The sequence below is a fragment of the Phyllopteryx taeniolatus genome, chromosome 4, assembly GCF_024500385.1.
Source record: "Phyllopteryx taeniolatus isolate TA_2022b chromosome 4, UOR_Ptae_1.2, whole genome shotgun sequence".
Taxonomy (NCBI): domain Eukaryota; kingdom Metazoa; phylum Chordata; class Actinopteri; order Syngnathiformes; family Syngnathidae; genus Phyllopteryx; species Phyllopteryx taeniolatus.
This window is the reverse complement of record NC_084505.1, coordinates 1,729,208-1,756,170: the sequence shown is the minus strand read 5'-3', so window position 1 is coordinate 1,756,170 and position 26,963 is coordinate 1,729,208. Positions and strand designations below refer to the sequence as shown.

Genomic DNA, 26,963 nt, shown 5'->3' with positions numbered 1-26,963 from the left:
GAAGAGACAACAGGAAGCAGAGTTGGAGGTGGCGGAAATTAAGATGTTGAGGTTCGCTCTCGGAGTGACCAGGTTGGATAAAATTAGAAATGAGCTCATCAGAGGGACAGCCGAGGTTCGATGTTTTGGAGACAAAGTTAGAGAGAGCAGACTTCGATGGTTTGGACACGTCCAGAGGAGAAATAGTGAGCATATTGGTCGAAGGATGATGAGGATGGAGCTGCCAGGCAAGAGAGCTAGAGGAAGACCAAAGAGGTTGATGGATGTCGTGAGGGAAGACATGATGGCAGTTGGTGTTCGAGAGGAGGATGAAGGAGATAGGCTTACATGGAAAAGGATGACGCGCTGTGGCGACCCCTAACGGGACAAGCTGAAAGGAAAAGAAGAAGAAGAATTTTAACTAGTGCTCGTACTAACGGTTGTATGTAAACATTACGGCGTTCTGTCAAATCATGGTCTAAAGTTTGTGTTGTGAAGTATTTTAATTACAATAAAGTAATTTCATTACAGTAAATTAGCACCCGTTATTTCTGTCATGTTGTAATCTTGGTTTGACCTGACTGATTAGAATACATGACCTGAATAGAGAATACTTTTGAAGATACTCAGTATACAGTACATGAACAAGTGAATGAATACACTGCTCCATCTTGTGATCGGATCGGTGATCGGTTATCGTTTTTTTTAACTCACGATCGGCCCCAAAAATCCTGATCATGGATTATGTGTCCCTGACTGGCATGAGGCTTCCACTTCATAGATTTGTATAGGCATTGTGGCGAGCCAATTCGTCCAATTTCATCTACGCCTTTGCTTTCTCTTTATAAGCATTACCGACACAAATGTACTTCATAAAATTTTCAGACCCCTTAAACCACACATGAATTAATGCCACTCAGGGAAAAAAAATCAACTTCTTAAAGCTCACCCAAAATATTTGCCACTCTTCATTCCATTTCACAATTGCAGTGCTCTACAAACAAATATAATAGTTTAACAATCACATTGCCCAAAGAGCCACACTCTTCACACTAATTTTAAAAGCCAAACCTGAATACAGCGGCTGAAATAAGTATTTAACACGTCACCATTTTTCTCATTAAATATATTTCCCTGCGGCACGGTGGACGACTGGTTAGCACGTCTGCCTCACAGTTCTGAGGACCGGGATTTAATCCCCGGCCCCGCCTGTGTGGAGTTTGCACGTTCTCCCCGTGCCTGCGTGGGTTTTCTCCGGGGACTCCGGTTTCTTTCCTCATCAAAATAAGAGTGAGTCACCCCTTACTTAGACGACACATTAATTGAGCATGTTTGCATCCTTTTACGTGCTATACATTTGCTGCCTTTACGTGTGGTAGCGGCACATCTTTTCACCACACGAATCAGGTTAATGTGCTCTGTGTTTGTGGCAGGCTTTCCTCACTGGGTTCACCAAGGCAACATGGATTGGAATGTCTGACAGAGACCACGAGGGAATTTGGATCTGGGTGAATGGAACACCGGTTAAGAAAAACAGGTGCAACTTAAATAAAAACTAAATAAAAAATAATTTACTATTTATCCAAGGGTTAATTCACTCAAAGAACTAGGCAATGGAATAAGGAGGCAGCTTACTCCTGTCATGCCCAACAGTTAATGGCTACTCATCTACATAATGAAGAGGGAGGGCCGCAGTTTAAAAAAATGTACAGTGGAACAAAAAGTACAAGAAGTTATTAATTTCTGCATTAATTGGTAATAAAATGTAGTTTAATCTTCATCTACAACCCCAATTCCAAGGAAGTTGGGACGTTGTGTTAAACAAATAAAAACAGAATACAATGATTTGCAAATCATGTTCAACCTATATTTAATTGAATACACTACAAAGACAAGATATTTAATGTTCAAACTGATAAACTTTGTTTTTAGCAAATAATCATTAACTTAGAATTTTATGGCTGCAACACGTTCCAAAAAAGCTTGGACAGGTGGCAAAAAAGACTGAGAACATTGAGGAATGCTCATCAAACACCTGTTTGGAACATCCCACAGGTGAACAGGCTCATGGGGAACAGGTGGGTGCCATGATTGGGTATAAAAGGAGCTTCCCTGAATTGCTCAGTCATTCACAAGCAAAGATGGGGCGAGGTTCACCTCTTTGTGAACAAGTGCGTGAGAAAATAGTCGAACAGTTTAAGGACAATGTTCCTGAACGTACAATTGTAAGGAATTTAGGGATTTCATCATCTCCATCCATCCATCCATTCTCTACCGCTTATCCGGGTCGGGTCGCGGGGGCAGTAGCTTCAGCAGGGAGGCCCAGAATTCCCTCTCCCCAGCCACTTCATCCAGCTCTTCCGGGGGGATCCTCTCAATGCGGAGGAGCAGCGGCTCTACTCTGAGATCCTCCCGGATGACCGAGCTTCTCACCCTAACCGAGCTTCTCACCCATTTCATCATCTATGCTCCATAATATAATCAAAAGGTTCAGAGAATCTGGAGAAATCACTGCATGTAAGAAAACCAACATTGAATGCCCGTGACCTTTGATCCCTCAGGCGGCACTGCATCAAAAACCGACATCAATGTGTAAAGGATATCACCACATGGGCTCAGGAATACTTCAGAAAACCAATGTCAGTAAATAGAGTTTGGCGCTACATCCGTAAGTGGAACTTGAAACTCTACTATGCAAAGAAAAAGCCATTTACCAACAGCACCCAGAAACGCCGCCGGCTTCTCTGTGCCCGAGCTCATCTCAGATGGACTGATGCAAAGTGGAAAAGTGCTCTGTGGTCCGACAAGTCCACATTTCAAATTGTTTTTGGAAATTGTGGACGTCGTGTCCTCCAGGCCAAAGAGGAAAAGAACCATCCGGACTGTTATGGACGCAAAGTTCAAAAGCCAGCCTCTGTGATGGTATGGGGCTGTGTTAGTGCCAATGGCATGGGTAACTTACACATCTGTGAAGGCACCATTAATGCTGAAAGGTACATAGAGGTTTTGGAGAAACATATGCTGCCATCCAAGCCCCTGCTTATTTCAGCAAGACAATGCCAAACCACATTCTGCACGTTACAACAGCGTGGCTTCGTAGTAAAAGAGTGCGGGTACTAGAGTGGCCTGCCTGCACTCCAGACCTGTCTCCCATTGAAAATGTGTGGTGCATTATGAAGCGTAAAATACAACAAGGGAGACTCTGGACTGTTGAACAGCTGAAGCTTGTACATCAAGCAAGAATGGGAAAGAATTCCACCTACAAAGCTTCAACAATTAGTGTCCTCAGTTCCCAAACGTTTATTGAATGTTGTTAAAGGAAAAGGTGATGTAACACAGTGGTAAACATGACCCTGTCCCAGCTTTTTTGGAACGTGTTTCAGCCATAAAATTCTAAGTTCAAGATTATTTGCTAACATTTATCAGTTTGAACATTAAATATCTTGTCTTTGTAGTGCATTCAATTAAATACAGGTTGAACATGATTTACAAATCCTTGTGTTCTGTTTTTATTTATGTTTAACATAACGTCCCAACTTCATTGGAATTGGGGTTGTAAATCACAAGAATAAACATTGCTTAAACTACTGTAACATTGGTATTGCCAACTCCCCAAAAAGAAAGAACTCCAAACCTTCCTTCAAACGACAAAATGCCTGTCGGGCACCCCGTCACGCCTCATCCTCCCTTCTCAAGACAAAGAGAAGTAACTCAACAAACTGAACCCCCTACTGGGTACAACCACCAAAAGACAGAAGGTCTGGGCTAACAAAATTAGCAATAGCTTGATAAATTATATTTACAAGCCACAAACTGGTGGATCAAAGAGAATTTTCCCTCTGAAGGTTGTCTTATCAATAACAGCAAGAGACCCCAGTGGTGACCCCCAGACAAGAGGTCTTCTCAGAGGTACTGACCAGTGAAGCAAAAGCACCCCCTGGAGGGGATTTTGGGACTGACAAACTGTTGATGCAGAAAGAAAAGGTTCTTAAGCCCATGTTTTGGTGTGTTTTCTTATATTGCAAATGACGAAATGTGATTTTATTACTGATGTCTGTTAAGCTGTTCTACTTGTTCCCTGGCATTCCTTCTCTCTTTTATGAACAAATATACGGAAGAATAGTATTAGGGTGGCGATGAAGATGATGAGTTTAAAATGACACAATACATCGTTTACACTCATATGAACGACAATTCATGACAGTTATTTTCCATACCTCACGACTGGGTAAAAATTGTGGGCGTGAAATGCAAGAGAAAGTTGAAAGTTTAGTCACCACAAATTCTTTTTCAAGAAAATTAGCACACAGAAATTTTCGCACTCATCAGAAACTCAGGTGGGTCCACCCCCCCCCCCCCCCCCTTCTTGTTTGTCTCCCGGGAAGTTTAAAAGGAGGAGATCTCGGCCTGCCTCTGAGAAAGCTCTTGTTCCTCTTCTTGGTTCCTGCCTGTTCTGCTGTATGCCTTCTCTTGGCCATGCCACCCCTCCACTCCTTTTTTTTCTCCCTGGGCTCGCTCTTCTTGCTCCGGAACCTCAAAGTTCCCCTTTGTTTTTGTTTCCACATGGTTCCTCTGACCACGAGAACCATTATTTTTTCTTTTGAGAGCATAGCTCCGGCCTTTTTACGGCCGAAGCGAGTCAGAAGGGGCCGCTTTCCTTTACCACCTTTGGAACCAAAAGGGGAGCTGGACCGCCTCTGGGTGTTAATTTTCCATTTTGGTATTATTTCGTGCTTTAAAACCAGTGGAATAAAATATTAATGATTGGATTTAAGATAACGAGAACATTTTCCCACTTTGCATTGTCCCACGCTCATCCTCTTGAATACCTGTTTCAAATGTTGTGTGGTTGTTGAGAACACTACTATTTTCAATGTGGCAGTTGTGTGGTGTGGAGTGAAACATTTCATCTGGTTCAGTTGACAACAGATTTGACATTAGACATTCAAGTTTGCAGCAATACAGTCACTAGTGGCGTTCATGTAAAGTTCTTAAAATATTAACTCCCAGCCAAGTCCGGTACATACTATGTTTCCTGAACCCGTGTCTGTAGTGCCGTTCCGTCGCCTGTGGGTGTCGCCTGTTCAAACTCCCAAGTGGCGCGGTACCCAACAGAGTGGAGGCGCCTTTGTTGGTGAAATCCTCCGGGCTGGCTGGTGGGGGCTAAGTTAATTAACTTAGTGTCCTGGGGCGAACTCGGTATCTTTGGTCTCCGCTTTGAAGTTCCCGGTGCTTGTAATTCCCTTAGCAGCGGAATGCCAAAGCAAATGTCTGTGTCTTGTTTCTGTTGATTATGGCTGTTGATTCATTTAGCGTCTGTATGTGGAGGTCAAGGAGGACCTCCTCCCCTGTATGTATGGGGTTAGGTTCGGGTTCAGTCGTTCTTTTCCAACGGAAAATTTTGGGTCGCACATTTTACCACTGGTTCAGAAGACCATGCAAGTTCTGAGTCTTTTGAGCAGGTAGGGGATTCCGAAAGTCACCCGAGCTCGGGTGTTCTGTCCTCAGTGCTAATAGCGCCTAAGGTGTTGTCAATGTGGGTGATGTCAATCGCCTGAGTTCCTTCAAACTGAATCTGTTTAAGCGTCTGAGGATCAACTTCCAATTTGTACTGTCCGAAAAAGTTAGAAATCTGGTTTTCGCTCTCATAATTTTCGGTTGACAGGCAGTAGAGGGGATGATGTCCTCAATATGCAAAATGGCATCTTTTGGGACGTCGAGCCACATGGTTTGATTTGGCAGGGCGAGTCTCGTCGTCGTGTTGTGGTGGTCGTAACTCAGCGTTGCGCTTGGGGCTGGTGTGTTGACAAGCCATTTGGACCCAACAATTTCCACGTGAGTAGTAGTAACCTGGTGGCGAGGTGTAGCTTCTGCTCTACACCGCGACTCATCCTTCATGGGCTTCAGGCCACAAATCCCATCCGCTACATCTCTGATGAACGGCTTACTGGGACACAGGTAATGGATGTCTTTGGTGAGGCACATGTGCAAATTTGGCACCAGATACAGATCAAGATTACTATAGTGATAGGCGACTACTGCGGGAGTACTGATTCGGACGTAAGTGTCGCTTTGCCAGATGCCAACATGAATTACGTCTTTTAGGTGTATGCAGCCCTATGGGGGGCACAAGTCAGTGCAAACTGTAGGCCGGTCCCAAGCCCGGATAAATGCAGAGGGTTGTGTCAGGAAGGGCATCCGGCTTAAAACTTTGCCAAACAAATATGAGCGTTCATCCAAAGAATTCCATACCGGATCGGTCGTGGCGCGGGTTAACAACGTCCGCCACCGGCGCCGTCAACCTGCAGGGCGCCGTTGGAAATTCAGCTACTGTGGATCGAAGTCAAAGAAAAAGAAGAGATGGAAAGCAGGTTCTTCGGCATAAAGAGAAGAGGAAAGCACAGAGACTAGAACTGAATGTGGGGACTTTGAATGTTGGGACTATGACAGGAAAATCTCGGGAGTTGGTTGACATGATGATTAGGAGAAAGGTTAATATATTGTGTGTCCAGGAGACCAGGTGGAAAGGCAGTAAGGCTAGAAGTTTAGGGGCAGGGTTTAAATTATTTTACCATGGTGTAGATGGGAAGAGAAATGGAGTCGGGGTTATTTTAAAAGAAGATTTGGCTAAGAATGTCTTGGAGGTGAAAAGAGTATCAGATCGAGTGATGAGGCTGAAACTTGAAATTGAGGGTGTTATGTGTAATGTGATTAGTGGCTATGCACCATAGATAGGATGTGACCTAGAGGTGAAAGAGAAATTCTAGAAGGAGCATCCCAGACAGAGAGAGTCGTAATTGGTGCAGATTGTAATGGACATGTTGGTGAAGGTAATAGGGGTGATGAAGAAGTGATGGGTAAGTATGGCATCCAGGAAAGGAACTTGGAGGGACAGATGGTGGTAGACTTTGCAACAAGGATGCAAATGGCTGTAGTGAACACTTTTTTCCAGGCACGAACATAGGGTGACCTACAAGAGCGGAGGAAGAAGCACGCAGGTGGATTACATCTTGTGCAGACGATGTAATCTGAAGGAGGTTACCGACTGTAAGGTAGTGGTAGGGGAGAGTGTGGCTAGACAGCATAGGATGGTGGTGTGTAAGATGACTCTGGTGGTGGGGAGGAAAATTAGGAAGACAAAGGCAGAGAAGAGAACCATGTGGCGGAAGCTGAGACAGGACGAGTGCTGTGCAGCTTTTCGGGAAGAGGTGAGACAGGCTCTCGGTGGACGGGAGGAGTTTCCAGAAGACTGGACCACTGCAGCCAAGGTGATCAGAGAGGCAGGCAGGAGAGTACTTGGTGTATCTTCTGGCAGGAAAGGAGAGAAGGAGACTTGGTGGTGGAACCTCACAGTACAGGAAATCATACAAGGAAAAAGGTTAGGTAAGAAGAAGTGGGACACTGACAGAACCGAGGAGAGGCGAAAGGAATACATTGAGATGCGACACAGGGCAAAGGTAGAGGTGGCAAAGGCCAAACAAGAGGCATATGATGACATGTATGGCAGGTTGGACACTAAAGAAGGAGACAAGGATCTATACAGGCTGGCCACACAGTGATAGAGATGGGAAGGATGTGCAGCAGGTTAGGGTGATTAAGGATAGAGATGGAAATATGTTGACTGGTGCCAGCAGTGTGCTAGCTAGATGGAAAGAATACTTCGAGGAGTTGATGAATGAGGAAAATGAGAGAGAAGGGAGAGTAGAAGAGGCAAGCGTGGTGGACCAGGAAGTGGCAATGATTAGTAAGGGGGAAGTTAGAAAGGCATTAAAGAGGATGAAAAATGGAAAGGCAGTTGGTCCGGATGAAATTCCTGTGGAGGTATGGAAGCATCTAGGAGAGGTGGCTGTGGAGTTTTTGACCGGCTTGTTCAATAGAATTCTAGTGCGTGAGAAGATGCCTGAGGAATGGAGGAAAAGTGTACTGGTGCCCATTTTTAAGAACAAAGGTGATGTGCAGAGCTGTGGCAACTATAGAGGAATAAAGTTGATGAGCCACACAATGAAGTTATGGGAAAGAGTAGTGGAGGCTAGACTCAGGACAGAAGTGAGTATTTGCGAACAACGGTATGGTTTCATGCCTAGAAAGAGTACCACAGATGCATTATTTGCCTTGAGGATGTTGATAGAAAAGTACAGAGAAGGTGAGAAGGAGTTACATTGTGTCTTTGTAGATCTCGAGAAAGCCTATGACAGAGTACCCAGAGAGGAACTGTGGTACTGCATGCGGAAGTCTGGAGTGGCAGAGAAGTATGTTAGAATAATAAAGGACATGTACGTGGGCAGTAGAACAGCGGTGAGGTGTGCTGTAGGTGCGACAGACGAATTTAAGGTGGAGGTGGGACTGCATCAGGGATCAGCCCTGAGCCCCTTCCTGTTTGCAGTGGTGATGGATAGGCTGACAGATGAGGTTAGACTGGAATCCCCGTGGACCATGATGTTTGCAGATTACATTGTGATCTGCAGTGAAAGCAGGGAGCAGCTGGAGGAACAGTTAGAAAGATGGAGGCATGCACTGGAAAGAAGAGGAATGAAGATTAGCCGATTGATTGAGAGGGGTGGTGGGGGAAGAGTGAGGCTACAGGGAGAAGAGATAGCAAAGGTGGAGGACTTTAAATACTTGGGGTCAACCGTCCAGAGCAATGGTGAGTGTGGTCAGGAAGTGAAGAAACGGGTCCAAGCAGGTTGGAACGGGTGGAGGAAGGTGTCAGGTGTGTTATGTGACAGAAGAGTCTCTGCTAGGATGAAGGGCAAAGTTTATAAAACAGTGGTGAGGCCAGCCATGATGTACGGATTAGAGACAGTGGCACTGAAGAGACAACAGGAAGCAGAGTTGGAGGTGGCAGAAATGAAGATGTTGAGGTTCGCTCTAGGAGTGACCAGGTTGGATAAAATTAGAAATGAGCTCATCAGAGGGACAGCCAAGGTTCGATGTTTTGGAGACAAAGTTAGAGAGAGCAGACTTCGATGCTTTGGGCATGTCCAGAGGAGAAATAGTGAATATATTGGTTGAAGGATGATGAAGATGGAGCTGCCAGGCAAGAGAGCGAGAGGAAGACCAAAGAGAAGGTTGATGGATGTCGTGAGGGAAGACATGATGGCAGTTGGTGTTCGAGAGGAGGATGCAGGAGATAGGCTTACATGGAAAAGGATGACGTGCTGTGGCGACCCCTAATGGGACAAGCCGAAAGGAAAAGAAGAAGAGAGTAATTGGAAGAGTAACAAGGAAGGCTACTTCTTGGAACTCAGGGTTGACATAGTGGAACCCCCGAGGGAAAAAGCCAAGTGGGCTTGGACAGGGCTGATGGGCTTGCTCGAGCTTTAGAAAGAATGCTTTCGACTAAGCTCAGGGGTAACAAGTATGGAGGAATTCTACCCATTGCTAGGTTGTCTGTGGAGGAAGAGATTTCACGTAGCATGTCAGTCATCAATGTGGTAACAATCCGTGTGTGAGCATAATCCGTTAGGAGCAGCGATAACAGAGAGGTTATGATCTGCCTATTTCGGTTAAGGGTTGCACTGCAAGCGGCGGGAACTAAAATGGCTACTCTTAGCGTGTTGCTTAGCGACCAGGAATTGGTTACTTCATTGTTGTGTGCTGGGGATTTCGGACTGGATTTCGGACTGGACTTCCCGGGGTTGTGTCTCGACGGTACTAAGGCTACACACGTCACCGGTGGGGGCGCTGTGGGTACGTGTTCTTTTGATCGGTATGTTTTTGGTTCGCGGCAGAGCAGCGCGTTCGGTTTCACCGGTGTCTGGGTCAGGCATCTGCGTTGGCGGACTTGGTGTAGTCCTTGCCGTGGCAAGGATGCTGTCACGGAGGTTGGACCTGCTTGACCGGTCCGGTCTCAGTGTGTTGACCATCCTCCGTTTTGTGCATGGTGCACCGTGGGTGGAGTCTTGTGTGAAACCTCCCACCCTTTCGCACCGTGAGGCCACGAATGGCTGTGAAGTGTGCTTCACGGAGGCGCAACAACCAAAGCCCACAATAATGCAAATAGCAGGTGCAAAGAGAAGGAAAACCGTAGTTAAGCTTGTGCGGCGCGCAGGAAGGAAGACCTGAAGGCACGCCCGTCAAGGTGAGCCACAGAAAGAGCAAACAAAAAGCAGGCAACTTTCCCATCACGAACAACGTGGAACAGAAGAGTAAGGCTAGGAACCAGCACAGAAGGAGACTTTCATCACCAGTGGTTGCTGCAGGTGAAACAGAAGAGGTCTCTGAGGTCTAAGGAGAGACAAAAACCACATGTCCTGTGCTGTTGAAGACATGCATGTGTGAAAGTCAGGAAAGAAGTAAAATGACTTAGCGGCCATCGAGGGAGCGGGCCAACTATGTAGAGGTGTCACTATGAAGCTCAGCGTGATGGCTGAAAATGCAGTCCACGGTTTAGGGACAGAGCCCACAAACTGCATTTCCAAGGGCGCAACTTTACTATTTATTAGGGGGTCGAGTGGGCTCAAAAGGCTGACAGCAAGTCCCGTGTCACAAGAGCGACCCTTGGTGGACCTGTTTGGTATCACAGGTGCGGTTCCCCCCTTTTGTAAGATTGTCAACCGGTTGTATTGGATGGGTCGGAGCGCAGCCCAGGTGCAAGTCTGTTAGGCTGCAGTCTCGTGAGTCTTTAGCGAATGACGCGCCGTGTTTGATTAGCACTTCCCTCAAACGCTGTCGTTCGTCATCGGAAAGCAGGGTGTCAGCATCCATTAGGGCCTGCTGCACGCGGCTTTCAAAGTCGGGATAAGGGAGTTGGCGACTATCACACGGTGTTACCAGTGCAGGTTCGCGATGAGTTTGAGGGAGTGGGTGAAGTCGCGGGAGATGCACTTTCGAGTGCAGCTGGGATGCACTCCCCCCCCTACCCACCCTTGAGGACTTGCACGCTGCCAGAACTAAGACAAGGGCGTGCAAAATCCTCTCGGACCCTCCCCACCCTGGTCACCAGCTCTTCCAGCTCCTTCCCTCAGGTAGGCGCTACCGATCAATGCAAACTAGAACTAGTAGACATTCCAACAGCTTCTTCCCTCTTGCAATCAACTTCTTGAACAGCTAACTTACAATTCCATTACAACAAGCTGGCAATTTTTTGACTTGAGTTCGTTGTCACATTTCTGTATTATGTATTACTCGTGCACTCACTGTAGTTGTCTCGCCGTGCTGCACTATTTGCATATAGTGGCCACTCATGCCAGAGTAGTATCTGCTCCATTTGCACACTGATTGAGGAGTATCTGTAACATTTGCACAACCATTGTCCCAGATTATCGCAGTACTCGTCACTTTAAACCGCATACACTCCTTGAAGTCTCAGTGCCCTTTGCACAATGGTCATTGCACCGGACTATTGCGATATTAGCCATTCGAACTGAGGACTCTGCATCTTTTTGCACAATTGTTGTTTGTTGTTGTTGTCTGTTAATGTCTTTATGTCTCCAAAGTGTTCTGTAAATTGACTGTCTGTTGTACTAGAGCGGCTCCAACTACCGGAGACAAATTCCTTGTGTGTTTTGGACATACTTGGCAAATAAAGATGATTCTGATTCTGATTCTGATTGTACTGAGCATATGGATTGCCAGATGTTGGTCTGTAGCCAGGTTCACTCTAATTATGTCATCGCCCTCAGTAGGTCCCACTGGAACGAGAGCAAAGTGTCGCGAAGGAACAGTGAGTTGTTCTCCACCAGAGCTAGGCAATGGGAAGATGTCTCGTGGAAGGTGACCAATCACGGGGACCGTGAGATTGAAGTCGTGGAAGTCGGAGCAGATCAAGAGGACAAGCCTAGTATATCTGGGGATGTGACTGTCATTCCGTGCGTGGTTGTGAATCAGCAGCACGGTTGTTCGGGAAGCGTCTCGGAGGGATGTGGCATGCAGTGACAAACCCAGGTCGTTAAACTCCGCCGAAGGCTGATAGAACGCATGTGGACCGGTTACTGCTTGGTTAGCGTGCGCGACCAGTCGAATAGGGAAGTTAACAGTTGACGCTTTTACTATAACTTCGTCTTCGCTCAAAACTTCGCAAGCGTCGGGGATGGTTTGTCCCGACTTAAAGTTTAACGTTTGAAAAATGCGGTTGGTGAAGTTGCCGTTAGCGCGCGACCACAAAACATTGTTAATAGTGTCAACTTGAACGTCCTCCGAGTGGTCCAACACCAGGCACCGGCCTGAGTACAGTTTCCGAGTTGGTGGTGGTAATGCCTGTTCCACCTGCGCCCACAGCTTATTTGTAATCAATTAGTGGCTCGAAGCGGCAGAGCAGGTCTTGGCCGATGAGCAGGTGGATGGTTTCAATGGGAGAAACGTACGTCATGGACCAATTGTCCAGTGGAGCATAGTTAAGGTGTTTAGCTCGGTATTAGTCACTGAAAATGCATGGATAGTTCGTGCGCAGCAGTGTTGCAGTTGAAGGTCACGGCCACCGGCTTGTAGCCAGGTCAGAAGTTGATTAAACACGGCGTGAGACATAACAGTGATGTCTGCCGCGCGGTCAATCAGAGCATCTCGGACAAGTTCATGCTCAAGTGTAACGGTTAAATAGAACTTTCAGGAAGTACATTTTGCGGTTAGTTCACCCAAAAGCTGTTGGAAGGGCAGAACATTATTTAGTAGCGTGATGTCACGTGAGTCAGGGTCCTCGCCGGGGTCTAGTCGGAGGATTAGGACGGCACGAGAGGGGTTTAGGGATTGGTCGTCACAAAGTGGTCCGCTAAGGTTATGGCGAGGTGAGGTCGTCATTGAGTCGACTGGGGTTACAGCAGCACTTGGCAGTTCATTAGGGGAACAACGGAGGTTACCTGGTTGACCTGTTCGACTCATTCTGGCCTAGCCATAATGATGGGTCCCGCTTTTTGCCTTTGGACAGGTTACGGAGTACCTCAAGTAATTCTTCTGCCACGGCACTAAATTCCCTTTGGGAGCTGTTGGTTCGGGAGCCCTTTTTCCGGTTGTCACTTGTCGTTTTAGGGTCTCGGTTGGACGAGTCAGATTTAGGCTGGTCGTTACGTGTACCCGGTTTCGACATGTAAGTTTGGCGCGAATTAGAGCTGCGGTCATTCCATGATTTTGATTTATCATTGGATTGGCGTTGTTGGTTACGAGGACCATTGTTGTACGCGGGCCGAGATTGTTTGTTTGGATTAAACGACTTCTTTTGATTGTCGGGTTTAACATCGCCAGAACGTTGTGTGTCAGTCACACGCGGGTTGCACGTAGCGCCCTCTAATTCCATCTGCGGTGGTGCGTTTGAGAGGAAGACGCCTGAGTCTTGTGCTTTAGAGGGAGGATGTCTGTTTAGCAAAACCTTTCGCGGCCAGTTCACGCAGCCGGGCACTGGACAATGTGCTGGTGTTAGGATGTAGGTTTTCGACAAACATTTGAAATTTTTGTCCTCTTCCATATTCGGCTCATTTAAATTTCCAAAGTACGCTTTGCGCAACTGGCAGTAATAAGCTTGGGGTGTGTCGAGTCTCCTCTGTTTATCTGTGAGGGCTCCAGATAAGCCGGTTGCCGGACAGCTGTCGAGCTAATTGTAGCTCACGCCTGACATGGGCTAACACATTCTCTTGGTCCCGGGCTGTTGCTGGAGGCGGGACAGCTCCGTCTCCCGGATTACCATCTGTGTCTTGAGCCCGTAGGACTGTTCCATCTCTTGGGAGCGTTCTGCTTTGAGTGTTTTGGTGCATTCGGTGAGCCGCTGGATGTCACTTGAAGCTTGCTGCAGCAGAATAGTTGCTCGCTGATGTTCGGGCCGTAATTCAAGCACTTGGTCATTAGACTGTCGGTCGGCTAATTCTACCAATTTAGCTTTTAAGTGGGCAATTTCGGCATAAGCGTTTTGTAGCTGCTTATGCTGACCTCCGGAAGTTAATTCGCTCGAGGTAGGTGCTTGGGTTGGATTATCCTCGTCATAGTTTAATTCGCAGCTGTCTTTAGACGGCAACTGTGCAGGCTCAGCTGCGGCAGTGAGGTCAGCTATCCGAGCCTCTGCATCATCGAATTGCATTTCAACGTCAAGGAGGCGGGCTTCAGCCAAGTTTAAGCGCACGGTGGTGTCGTTTAATTGTGCAGTTAACTGGACTTGTTTATGCTGTTCAGCTTCCAGTCTGCGTTTCACCAGAGCGTCCTCTCGGTCGCTCCATTTGAGTTGGGACACAAAGTTCAGAACCAGGCAACCAAGCGTTCGAGTGAGACTTTTATCTTTTAAGGTTTTGTGCTCGGCGTCACTCATAAATTGTGCGACGTTGAGGACGTCAAGGCCACATTTTTGACAGACTCTGCATAGCCCGGGACAAGGTCCCGAGTTAAATTGCTGACAAGGTCTTCCAGTGTCAAGATTGTCATATTGACTGGGACTTTCTGAAAGTTCCGCCATGATTGCGTTGCGTGTGCGGTCGCTGTACGAGGTACGCACCTAAATTGTTTGTAATGTAGCCTCGTTTGAGCAGTGCGTCTAGTTTGGAATAGAGGCACAATATAGGCGATGTAATTCTGTGTTAAACACTTAAATTGCGTTCGCAAATTATGGTGTGGGGGTTTATCACGTACTTTAAACGTGTTTGAGAATGTGCGCAGAAGCAGTGATTGAGTAGCACAAAAGTTTTGACGGCGTCAAGCTATGCGCACAAAATTGATTTGATCGAATTAAATTGCTGCCAATTTAATAGGTGATTTCAAATAGTTCCGAAGGGCACCTGGTGGAGTGACGCGAATCAGCTTGTTGGCTAAATTTGAAACTAGTTTAAACAATTAATTTATTTAGTTTGAAGAAATAAATTAATTTTTGGTATAATTTAGTTAAGCGACTTGGTTTGACGGTGTGTGATGGCTATCACTGCAAGTCAATTCAATTGGTGAAGCAATTTAGGACTTCAGCTGATTCACATAAGTTTTATTTAACGTTGGATAAAAGTCAAATGTAGCGGCACAGTGACCGACTGGTTAGCACATCTGCCTCACAGCTCTGAGGACCCGGGTTCAAATCCCGGCCCCGCCTGTGTGGCGTTTGCATGTTCTCCCGTGCCTGCGTGGGTTTTCTCCGGGGACTCCGGTTTCCTTCCACATCCCAAAAACATGCATGGAAGGTTGACTGAAGACTCTGAATTGCCTGTAAGTGTGAATGTGTGCGCGAATGGTTATTTGTTTATAAGTGCCCTGCAATTGGCTGGCGACCAATTCAGGGTGTACTCCGCGTCTCACCCAAAGATAGCTGGGATAGCCTCCAGCACGCCCGCGACCCTTGTGAGGATAAAGCGGTACGGAAAATGGATGGATGGATAAAAGTCAGATGTACTTATAATTAGGCTTGTGAATTAATTAATTGCGTATATGGCTAGTAATGGTGTGGGCTTTAGGCCGAGGCAAAAGCCATAAAAAAAACAAGAAACGATTCCAAAAAAATATGATAACAAACATTCAAATAAAATAAATAAATCCCCCCAAATTATTTTTTTCCCAAAAAACATTTGTTCCGAAAAATTAAAATAAAATCAAGTTTTTCTTTAAAAACATTTTTTTTTTAAATGAAAACCCAAAGTGAATAAAAACAGACAAGCAATTAATGAATAACTCGATTTTGTAAAATAAATTAATTAACTGTGGTTACTGTAAGCGATTGTCAGTTTAAATTGTCAGAAGGTGTTGTGCACGTTTGCTGTCGGAAGGTGACGGTGTTGCTGTATAGCCAATCCCGACGCCTTCCGGTGGTGAAACTCGTTAGAGTCTCACGTTTTAAATCCCAGAACTGGTTAAAAATACCAGGCATAAAGCTTTAAAGCACGATCGCGGCGTCGGCATTTCGAAAACGGAGGCTTTTAACTTAAAAACGCTCTTTCTAACTATCGTGGATTGAGGCAAACTCTCGGGGGGTGTTCGGTTGCATAGGCAACAGGTGACGCCAGGCCGCGCACACCGAAAGTTTACTAGCATAAAAAGCACACGGCGACGCTTATTATGAAAGCTCACATTTATTGTTTCAAAAGCAACGACCCAAGATGAACGCGATGCCTTAGCACGCAATCGGTAATAGCTTACTAGCGCCTGAGCAGCGGCTTGTCAGCGAAAGCTTCCCAGCACACAGCCGGAAGTTGCGTGATGGAATGAACGTCCACGAGGGGGCACTCAAGAGGCTTGTGATTTTAAAACAAAGCGAAAATGGCGCCCGTCATGGGTGCCACGTGGTTTTGTTTTTTTTCAAACACGGAGCGCTAAACTCTTAGCTCAGAGCTCACTTGCCATAACAACCGGGATTCTCGGTATAACGACGCCTCCTAGTGGCGGCCAGTGACCTCCCAAATCGACTATTGACACAGCGAAACTCAGAATAAAATTCCCAAAACCCACAACGGGCATAATCGCTATTCTGGTTAGCTACTCCAGACGCTATAAAACGGGGAAAAAAACAAGAACTGTACAAACGCTCAGAATTCGTGACCCGTTCGCGATCCTCAAAGGCCTTTTCAAACAGAACTTTACGAAGGGAGTCTTCTCACAGTTCGAAGCGTGCAGCGAACAAATAACATTTGTAATGCAACAAATTGTAGTCTCACTAGGGCTAACCCTTTGTTTCTCTCGTTAACAAGTGCTCGGAATTTGGTCGTTATGGTACACACAGACAACATAGCTCAACTTAGATACACCAAAACGTGCTTAGACATGACCCTGCCAAGATGGCGGCTGCCGTCTAAGGTTTATTGCAAAATATCGTGAGAGTTTTCGTGTGTTTGGGTTGGAAAAAAAATTCCTCACGCGGGTTGCACCAATATGTAGCGTATATGGGTTATATCACAATGTAATTATTTTAGGAGGAAAGAATGAGTTGGAAGCGACGTCTTACGTTTATCGTAATTTTAAATTACATCGTTATAAATCAAGCTATTTTGTATATAAGAGGGGCAACACAAACAAACAAAGTACAGATGAACATTGGCAAAGGAAACTGACTTGTGATGTGACATTGGTAGAATGAGCGGGTAGTGAATGCATATCGCGGGGGATTCCTGTTCTCGTTAATTTAAACCCAAATATGCACAAATCTGTCCTTTTAGTAGACCGCAATGTTGGATTTACGTGTCCGGAACACGTTTGAGGCAGACGGGTCAAGCTTCCGAGTGTTCGGCCGGCCCGGTCCGCTTCAATTGCCTTTCTTTTTTCTTCCCAGGCTCTGTAGGAGATATTCATCTTGCAGACTCTGCACTCTGTCCTTAAATTGTCAATGAAATTTAAATATCCATATTTTATTTATTCCTTACTTTGTTCGAGAGTGTTCATTCTCTCGTTTCCCTCCCTTCTCTCAACTCAATTATTTGTGCGCAGCGTGCTGTGCATGAGGTAAAGCCTTTATAGGGAAAAATTTATATATGTTACAGCTTCATTGTGAATATTGTTCCCAACAACTTGATGTGACAATGTCAAGGTGTTTTGTGTTATTGCTGTTGCTAATACTATGTTTATAGACCGGGGCGTGCAGGGACTGCCCCCTACTTGTGCGTCAGCATTGGCCCATTTTCCTTGGATGAAAACAGTGCCCTTCTGCATGGAAATGTTTTTTTTCAATTATTATTATTACTATTATTATTATTCTTTATCAATACAGTGGATTATCGCATACTCGCAGTTCGGCACAATTTGCTGATTAAAAAAAATCATTATTTTCCAAATTTTTTCCATGTGTTTTATTTTAAATTTATTTATTTATTTATTTTTTTGAGGGAGTTGTGGGTGAACCAAACATTTGTGGGGGGTGTATACCCGCTTATTCAAAACTTCTTTGGATGAAAAAAATTCCCAAATAGTTATATTTTTTATTTTAATGGAATGACCATGGGCATCAATTATCAGCAGACGTTCGCTATTCAGTAGGGCTGCACGATATAAAAAGTGACCAACAGAGGGACCTGTTGGGACATGCTCAAAAAACTGTACACTTACCGAATTTCACTCTTCAGAATGAAACAAGGCAGGCACAGCAGGTGCTAAAGGTGTGTTCAGGGACACTGTGTAAATGGGATTGAATATCTTCTCTTGTAATACAGTACATAATTGTAAAGATAGATTACTCGGAAAATTATTTGTATCAGAATTATTTAGTTAAAACACTGTTCGATCACGCTGTGATAATATGAAATGTATTTTGTTTTGTAATATAACAATAGATAAGTCCATCCATCCATCCATTTTGTATCGCTTATCTGAGGACAGGTCGCGGGGGCAGTAGCTTTAGCAGGGACGCCCAGACTTCCCTCTCCCCAGCCACTTCCTCAAGCTCTTCCAAGGGGATCCCGAGGCGTTCCCAGGCTAGCCGAAGGATGTAGTCTCTCCAGCGTATTCTGGGTTGTCCCCGGGGTCTCCTCCCGGTGGGACGTGCCCGGAACACCTCACCAGGGAGCCGTCCAGGATGCCCCAGCCACCTCATCTGGCTCCTCTCGATTTGGAGGAGCAGCGGCTCTACTCTGATATCCTCCTGGATGACCAAGCTTCTCACCCTATCTCTAAGGGAGAGCCCGGACACCCTGCGGAGGAAACTCATTTCAGCCGCTTGTATCCGGGATCTTGTTCTTTCGGTCACGACTCACAGCTCATGACCATAGGTGAGGGTAGGAATGTAGATCGACCGGTAAATCGAGAGCTTAGGGTTTCGACTTAGCTCCTTCTTTACCACAACAGATCAATACAAATTCCACATCACTGCAGACACTGCACCGATCTGCCTGTCGATCTCCCGCTCCATTCATCCCTCACTCGTGAACAAGACCCCAAGATACTTGAAGTCCTCCACTTGGGGCAGGATCTCATCCCTGACATGGAGAGGGCACTCCACCCTTTTCCTACTGAGACCATGGTCTCAGATTTGGAGATGCAGATTCGTGTTAAACCAATGTGTTCTTTCAATGTGGAGTTGGAGGTGTATGGCTGTAAAATGTTGCTTCCCACACTTGTTGTTTCAGGGCAGCATGATGAATTGATACTTGGGACGAATGTGATAAAACAAATCTTGTGTGTACATTATCCATCCATTCCTGTTCCGCTTTTCCTCACTAGGGTCATGCGTGCTGGAGCCTATCCTAGCTATCTTCAGGCGAGAGGCGGGGTACATTCTGAACTGGTCGCCAGCCAATCACAGGGCACATATAAACAAACAACCATTCGCACTCACATTCACACCTACGAGCAATTTAGAGTCGTCAATTAACCTACTGTGCATGTTTTTGGGATGTGGGAGGAAACCGGAGTTCCGGAAGAAAACCCACCCAGGCACGGGGAGAACATGCAAACTCCACCCAGGCGAGGCCGGGATTTGAACCCTGGTCCTCAGAACTTTGAGGCAGATGTGCTAACCAGTCGGCTGCCGTGTGTACATTGAGGGAAAAAAATGAACTGAAATTATTTTAGGAAATGACTGTAATATAACAAAGAGTGAAAATTTTAAGGGGGTCTGAATACTTTCCATACCCACTGTCTATTTTCTCTGTCAGGAATGCCTTCCGATTGTCAAGTGGGCACAACAAGCCCTCTCTAGTGAGTGTCAGTGCTCAATCTGTAGTCTTCTGAACATGCACATTCAGTCTGTTCCAGTGGAGGATGTGTCTGCTGTGCTACAGTTGCACATTGAGTGGGATGCTGGTCCAAGGTCCCGTGCAGTTGAAGTGTTGCAGTATCTGCCTCAGTTGATTCCACCTGGACAAAGCGTCTTGCCAGCTTACAGAGAGACTGACCTCTGTGACAAACAGAAGGGAGACAGGAATCTCTCCTGAGTTTTCTACTCTGTTGAAAGAAATCAGAGACCTTCTAGGAGAGGGAGGTTTAAGGAGTCTGTCAGAAAATATCTGAAGCATTGAGATAAGCTGACTGTGAACAACTGTGTGTTGTACATAATTTACAGAGACCAGAGGTTCAATGCAAAGTGCCTCCAGTATGCTGTTCCGGACTCACTGAAAAATGAACTTCTGCGTGGTATTCATGGTGGGGCGGGACATCAAGTCCAGTTTAGGAGCCTCAGCTTGACAAGACAATTTTTTTTCTGGCCAAACGTTGAAAGAGATGTGAGGGACTATGTTTGCCATTGTCAGCAAAACCATTGAGCCAGAGGGAAGGGCTCCCTTGCAGACTATAACATTGACCAGGCTGCTGGAGCTGGTCTGTATTGACTTTTGGTCTGCTGAAGCCTCCAGAAACAAGTCTGTTGAAGTCTTGGTAATAACAGACCATTTCACGAGGATGGCTCAGGCGCTTCCGTGTAAAGACCAGACAGCTAAGCGGATGGCGAGGGTTCTCTGGAACTGCTTCTTCTGTGTCTTTGGCCTTCCTGAAAGGATCTATAGTGACCAAGGTGCTAACTTTGATAGCCAGCTGATTTGTGAGCTTCTCAAGGTCTCAGGTGTCAGGAAGTCTCACAAAACCCCCTACCATCCGATGGGAAATGGGAGTGTGGAGCGATTTAATTGAACCTTGCGTGGCATGATCCAGGCATTGCCTTCTTAAGCGAAAGTTGATTGGCCACGACAGGATCCGCAACACAATCTCTGGACATGAGAAGGTGGTCCACAGGAACCTGCTGTGGTGGGCTATTTTCTTCCGCTGTTGAACATGCGTGAAATGTCAGATCCTACATCATCAATGTCTGCTTCCGGATCCTCATCTCCAGGTGCTGGTGATTTCAGAAATGATAGTGAGGCCTCACTTGAGAATGGGAGTGAGATTCTTGGAGCCAGTAGGATCCTTGATGCTGAAAGTGTGAGGAACTCAATTTGTTGGAGTTGTGTGGGGTGTACAAGGCACCCTGTTGCCAGTTGATGGATTGAGAGATAAGTACTACTCTCATGCCACTTCATCCTTACGGGATACATTTAATGTTGGATTTCTGATGATGACCCCTAGCGTTCTGTAATTTTGTGTTGTATTATATAATGCGTAGTGTGCAGCAGGAGCTCATATTCGAATAAATTTAGTGGGGGTGGGTATAACGGAATAAAGAATTTTATTGTTCTTCTTCTATCCTTGATTTTCATTCATCCTTACATTGTTATTTTGAGTATTTGTGAATTTAATCTCCATGAGTCATTTTGATTAATATTTTTTTATCATTTCCTGTATAATCTACCTTACTCTGCCTCCGTCGTACCTGTTGGCCTTCCGTAGCTGTTTCCGTCTTTCCTCAGATTGCGATGTTGCATGATGAGAGAAAGTTGTGAATAAAAGAGCTCAGACTTTGTGGATTATTTTCTTAAATGGACCCTGACTGTAATGACAAATACTTCTTAAAATACAACAACTGACCTCTACTTTTAAAATACAGTGTTACATATTTCTAAATTATTCTTTTAAGTTATAAAAATACAGTAGTTTTTGTTTGTGGCTGCCGTTTTTGCGTGCGCAAAGCTGTTGGGATTGATGACATAATGGTTGCTGTTTGCCGCCGTACATTGCTGCCCTCTCTTATATTAGTTAAATGTTTAAACTTGTATTTCACACTTGTATTATAAACTGTCATCCAGAGCAATAAAGTTAAAACAAAAAAAACAAAAAATTGCTGCCCTCTGCCGAGCTAAAGGCTGCCGCACACCTCGCGACAGCTTGCATCTAAATGCACAGAAGCTTTCCCTCAGGTTGAAAATACGTTTCCAGGTTTGAATAGTGCCACCGTGCCAACTCAAGCCATATAAATAGTAGGGGTGTAACTCGGGTTGGGCATTGTTTGAATTTGGATGATTCCAGTTGCAATTCCGGTTCTTCCTTTCAATTCAGGTTCCAAACGATTCTCGATTCCGATTCTTTTAGGGGGCCGGGTCAAAAAAGTTTGCATGGTTTAAATGAGGGATCAAATGAGAGTTGTTTTTTGGATGAAATCGTCTGAACTTCTCTCTGCATTTTAATTCTATGAACTTTTTACTGTTTATTAACTTAACTATGAATTTCTCACACATTTTAACCAGTATGTAATAGGTGGACGTGTAGAGAACTTTCATAACATCAATGAAGTCTTCTGCTCTCCCAAAATCCTCATCAGTCAACCGAGAAAGCCTGTATGAAAAACAATACAGAACACATAGGTTGGTGTTGGGAAAAAATCCTGAACAAAACACCAAACAAACACTCCCTACATTTACTACAGTCTACCATAATGGCAGTCATTTGTGACATTTTATTATATATAAACCATACATATCGTATCCATCTCATTTATAAATCTCTACCTGTCCCTTTACATATTTTATCTCAGCCGCTGAGCCAAGCTGGCTGCTTGGATTACAGGGTACTGCTCTGTGAATCTCTCCAGCATTAAATAAAGAGAATTCCATCGCGTTCTCACATCCAGAATGAGTAAGTGTGGGGGCAACTCTGACAGAAAAATGACATTATTTTTAAACCATTTAGCAGATGCTATTCATCAATGAATAAAATCAGTATTTAAAATAAGTAATATACTGTTGTCAGTTACTTTTTTTCAGAACCCAAATCAAAAGATCACAAAAAAAGATCACAAATAGAAAGTCATTAGTTCATGTCTTTCACAATGCACAATAGTTAGTGAATTTCATGTTTTTTACTGAGAAGTTCCTGCTTCTCTTTGAGAACCACCTTTGCCATCAAGCATCTCTTTAGCCACACAACAGTAGTTCGGATCTCGGCCACTCCTCGAGTCACTGTACTAAGGGAGTATAGACTTTGTGCTGCTAGATTAAGTGTATAGGCAAAGCAGCACATTTTCACAAACTGCAGGTGCTTAATGGGCACATCCATATTGACAGCATTATCAACAGTGATTTTTGTCAGAAATGCAAAACAAAAACGTCACTGATTTCTTCTGCAACAACACAACCCGTTTGAGCTTAGTACACAGCTTTTGTTTTAAGTACCTATTGCTGCATTTGGTTCTCCACTATATAGTGTGCTGTGACTGTAAAGTAATGGTCCTGTGTGACACGACTCCAGCCATCACATGTGAGAGCAACACAGCCGACATCAGTGAGTTCTATAATTAAATTGGACTTCTCTATCTTATACCACGATGGTATAAGGATACCAGGATTACTTTATTTGCCAATGAGTCCCTGGTAGGTGTTGTGTATTTGGGGTTGAGGCTTTTCACCATGTCCCTGTTAACATAAACAAGCTTCCAACATTCCCCGTAACTCAGGGTCAACTATTAATTAGCTTAGCTCGATCATTATTGCTTTACTGACCTAAATGTTGGAGATTCCACATCTGAAATGGATGTAAACGTTTCACAATATACTGTATTTTGACAACGAGTCGCAGTTGTTGTGCAGCAAGACTAAGACAGCCTTCTCATCGGCGTCCCCTGCGCACTCAACCACCATCACTGCCCTGCGAGTGGCCTGCACTTGCGGAGAGGTTTCTCGTACGTCACAGACTCGTAGCTGAGCTCAAATAAACTGAGGAATGAGGTGGCTCGGGCATCTGTTTAGGATTCCTCCCGGACGCCTCCCTGGTGAGGTGTTCCGGGCACGTCCCACCGGGAGGAGACCCCGGGGACGCCCCAGGACACGCTGGAGAGACTACATCTCTCAGCTTGCCTGGGAACGCCTCGTGATCCCCTCGGAAGAGCTGGAGGAAGTGGCTGGGGAGAGGGAAGTCTGGGCTTCCCTGCTGAAGCTACTGCCCCGCGACCCAACCTCAGATAAGGGAAGACAATGGATGGATGGATGACAGAATCAGTTCATGAAGTGATTCCATGTAGTACGTTCACTCAAATGATTCGTTCATTCGTTTGAACGATCGTGGCCGACAACACGACTCGAGCCCCGTCTGTGCAAATATGGATAAAAGCATATTTGAATGTATTTTCTTTAGAGTCCCATCCATGTAATTGAAAAAGCTAACATAATTTCCCACGAATTAGAAAGTAAGACAAACAAACAACGAAACAAAAATAAAATAACACTCGAGTCCGAGTGGACCATGTTCCGCGCCTCCATTGCTGAGGCGGCCGACCGGAGCTATGGCCGTAAGGTGGTTGGTGCCTGTCATGGCGGCAATCCCCAAACCCGTTGGTGGACACCAACGGTGAGGGATGCCGTCAAGCTGAAGAGGGTATATTCCAACTACAGGGGGATCACACTCCTCAGCCTCCCTGGTAAGGTCTATTCAGGGGTGCTGGAGAGGAGGGTCCATCTGGAAGTCGAATCTCAGATTCAGGAGGAGCAGTGTGGTTTTCGTCCAGGCCGTGGAAGACTGGAACAGCTCTACACCCTCGGCAGGGTCCTCGAGGGTGCATGCGAGTTCGCCCAACCCGTCTACATGTGTTTTGTGGACTTGGGGAAGGCGTTCGACCGTGTCCCTCGCGGAGTCCTGTGGAAGGTGCTTCGGGAGTATGGGGTACCGAACCCCCTGATACGGGCTGTTCGGTCCCTGTACGACCGGAGTCAGAGTTTGGTCCGCATATCCGGCAGTAAGTCGGACTCGTTCCCTGTGAGGGTTGGACTCCGCCAAGGCTGCCCTTTGTCACCGATTCTGTTCATAACTTTTATTGACAGAATTTCAAGGCACAGCCGAGGCGTAAAGGGGGTCTGGTTTAGTGGCCTCAGTATTGCATCTCTGCCTTTTGCAGATGATGTGGTTCTGTTGGCTTCATCAAGCTGTGATCTCCTCCTCTCACTGGAGCAGTTCGCAGGCGAATGTGAAGAGGCTGGGATGAGAATCAGCATCTCCAAATCTGAGACCATGGTCCTCAGTTGGAAAAGGGTGGCGTGCCCTCTCCAGGTCAGGGATGAGATCCTGCCCCAAGTGGAGGAGTTGAAGTATCTTGGGGTCTTGTTCAGGAGTGAGGGAAGAATGGAACGGGAGATCGACAGGCGGATCGGTGCAGAGTCTGCAGTGATGCGGACTTTGTATCGGTCCGTTGTGGTAAAGAAGGAGCTAAGCCGAAAGGCGAAGCTCTCAATTTACCGGTCGATCTACGTTCCTACCCTCACCTATGGTCACGAGCTGTGGGTCGTGACCGAAAGAACAAGATCCCGGATACAAGCGGCCGAAATGAGTTTCCTCCGCAGGGTGTCCGGGCTCTCCCTTAGAGATAGGGTCAGAAGCTCAGTCATCCGGGAGGATCTCAGAGTAGAGTCGCTGCTCCTCCACATCGAGAGGAGCCAGATGAGGTGGCTGGGGCATCTGATTCGGATGCCTCCCGGACGCCTCCCTGGTGAGGTGTTCCGGGCATGTCCCACCATGAGGAGACCCCAGGGACGACCCAGGACACGCTGGAGAGACTAAGTCTTTTGGCTGACCTGGGAACGTCTCGGGAGCTGGATGAAGTGGCTGGGGAGAGGGAAGTCTGGGCGTCCCTGATAAAGCTACTGCCCCCGCGACCCGACCTCGAATAAGCGGTAGAAAATGGATGGATGGATAACTTCACACTTCAGTATTCTCTGTTGCGAATATTAATCCTTTCTCTTAGGACATCCAACGTCATGGGAGGCCTGACTTTGTAAGGGTAGAAGTACAACAACACATTCGTCAAACAATTGAGCCAAAGTATTGCAAAATATTGCAATGATGTATGTATTGACTGTTTTTATTCTCAACTCCTAATGGCAATTTGTGTTTTTACTCTCCCTGTAGGTTAGGATGGGCCCCTGGACAGCCTGATGGGGCATTTGGAGGAGAAGACTGTGGTGATCTACGTACAATGATGAATTTCATTGGTTTGAATGACTCTAACTGTAGTGTCAGATCCCAATGGATCTGTGAAAAAATACTGTGATAGAGATACTTTCCTCAGTTCATTTTATCCATTATCTTTGCTCTCATTCCGATATCCTAATGTAAGGTAATAAATACAACTTCAGACCTGCTGTTACACTAGGCTGGTTAATTACTCAACAATGTCCATATAGATATCCGTGCTGTGATGAAACTACGAACGTCTCGGCACTGACTACAAAATGCTTGGACACTTGTCCCTCTATATGTTCCAGGGGTGGGGTGGCAATTTGGAAATTCGAGAAAACTCCCGAATGGCCAGTGCATAACAAGCTGACCTGGCCCAGCATCTATGTTTTTATTTTTATTTTTTATTCTTATTTTTTTTTTTTTTATAGGCCCTTATTCGTATACAATTTCCAATACACACACCCATCCTTTAACAAAACAGACAACTATTCAACAAATACAGGACGGCCTACACTAGCCTGTATAATGTCAACAAAGCCATGCACAACAGGCGCACGTTTATGATTTGTGTCTTTGTCAGACCGTTGCTGTTATGCGACCACCAATTTAAGCAGCAGATTTACAAGCCCTGAGCGCGCTGCATCCACAGCCATAGATAGAGTATGGGAAAATCAGCAACAGGCGCCATAGGCTGTGTGCACACAAGTGTGCAACTAATGCCCTTGCCAGCGCCTTGGAACGGTCGGATTTTTAATACATTGACCGACACTCAGTGTTGGCATCCAATGCTAATCAAAGACAATTAAAAACAATTTCAAAGTTCATAAAAATGTCTAAGAATTGCTTCTTTCCTATCCCCATTATCTAGCTCCATCTGCACCAAACTTCTCAGAATTGTTCATATAAATTGGAAATATCTATCCTCATGTATAAATTCAAGAATAATGTATTAATTTTACATGTCAAACCGCACAGACTTTTTATTGTGATAAGCGCGACATGTACAGTATAGTATATAAGAATTGTGTGGTGTTATCCTTATTATATTACTATTATTAAAATTATACATCATATTATGATTGTTTTTATGATTGAGAGTCAAGTGTACTTTCTAAATACTGCAAAATCATGAAATCAACGATGTTGACTTAAATAGGTTCTGTAGATTTATATTGAACATTTTTGAAACAGGGTGGCACGGTGGGCAACTGGTTAAGACATCTCCCTCACAGTTCTGAGCACCCGGGTTTAAATCCGGCCTCCGCTGTGTGGAGTTTGCATGTTCTCCCTGTGCCTGCGTGGGTTTTCTCCAGGTACTCCGGTTTCCTCCTACATCCCAAAAACATGCATGGTAGATTAAT

General features: G+C 45.5%; 1 protein-coding gene across 2 annotated transcripts in view; it reads left to right on the top strand.

Moving 5' to 3' along the window:
* The window catches only part of LOC133477380 (CD209 antigen-like protein E), a 68,030-nt gene extending 41,457 nt beyond the window's left edge, over positions 1-26,573 (top strand). Inside the window, exons 4-5 of one of the 2 annotated variants that reach the window (XM_061772041.1) lie at positions 1,413-1,516; positions 25,552-26,573. In XM_061772041.1, coding sequence (XP_061628025.1) covers positions 1,413-1,516; positions 25,552-25,693 — 246 coding nt within the window. In that variant the 3' untranslated portion in view covers positions 25,694-26,573. The remainder of the gene's footprint in view (positions 1-1,412; positions 1,517-25,551) is intronic. The other variant, XM_061772042.1, reaches the window with a different exon arrangement.
* Positions 26,574-26,963: the final 390 nt, after the last annotated feature.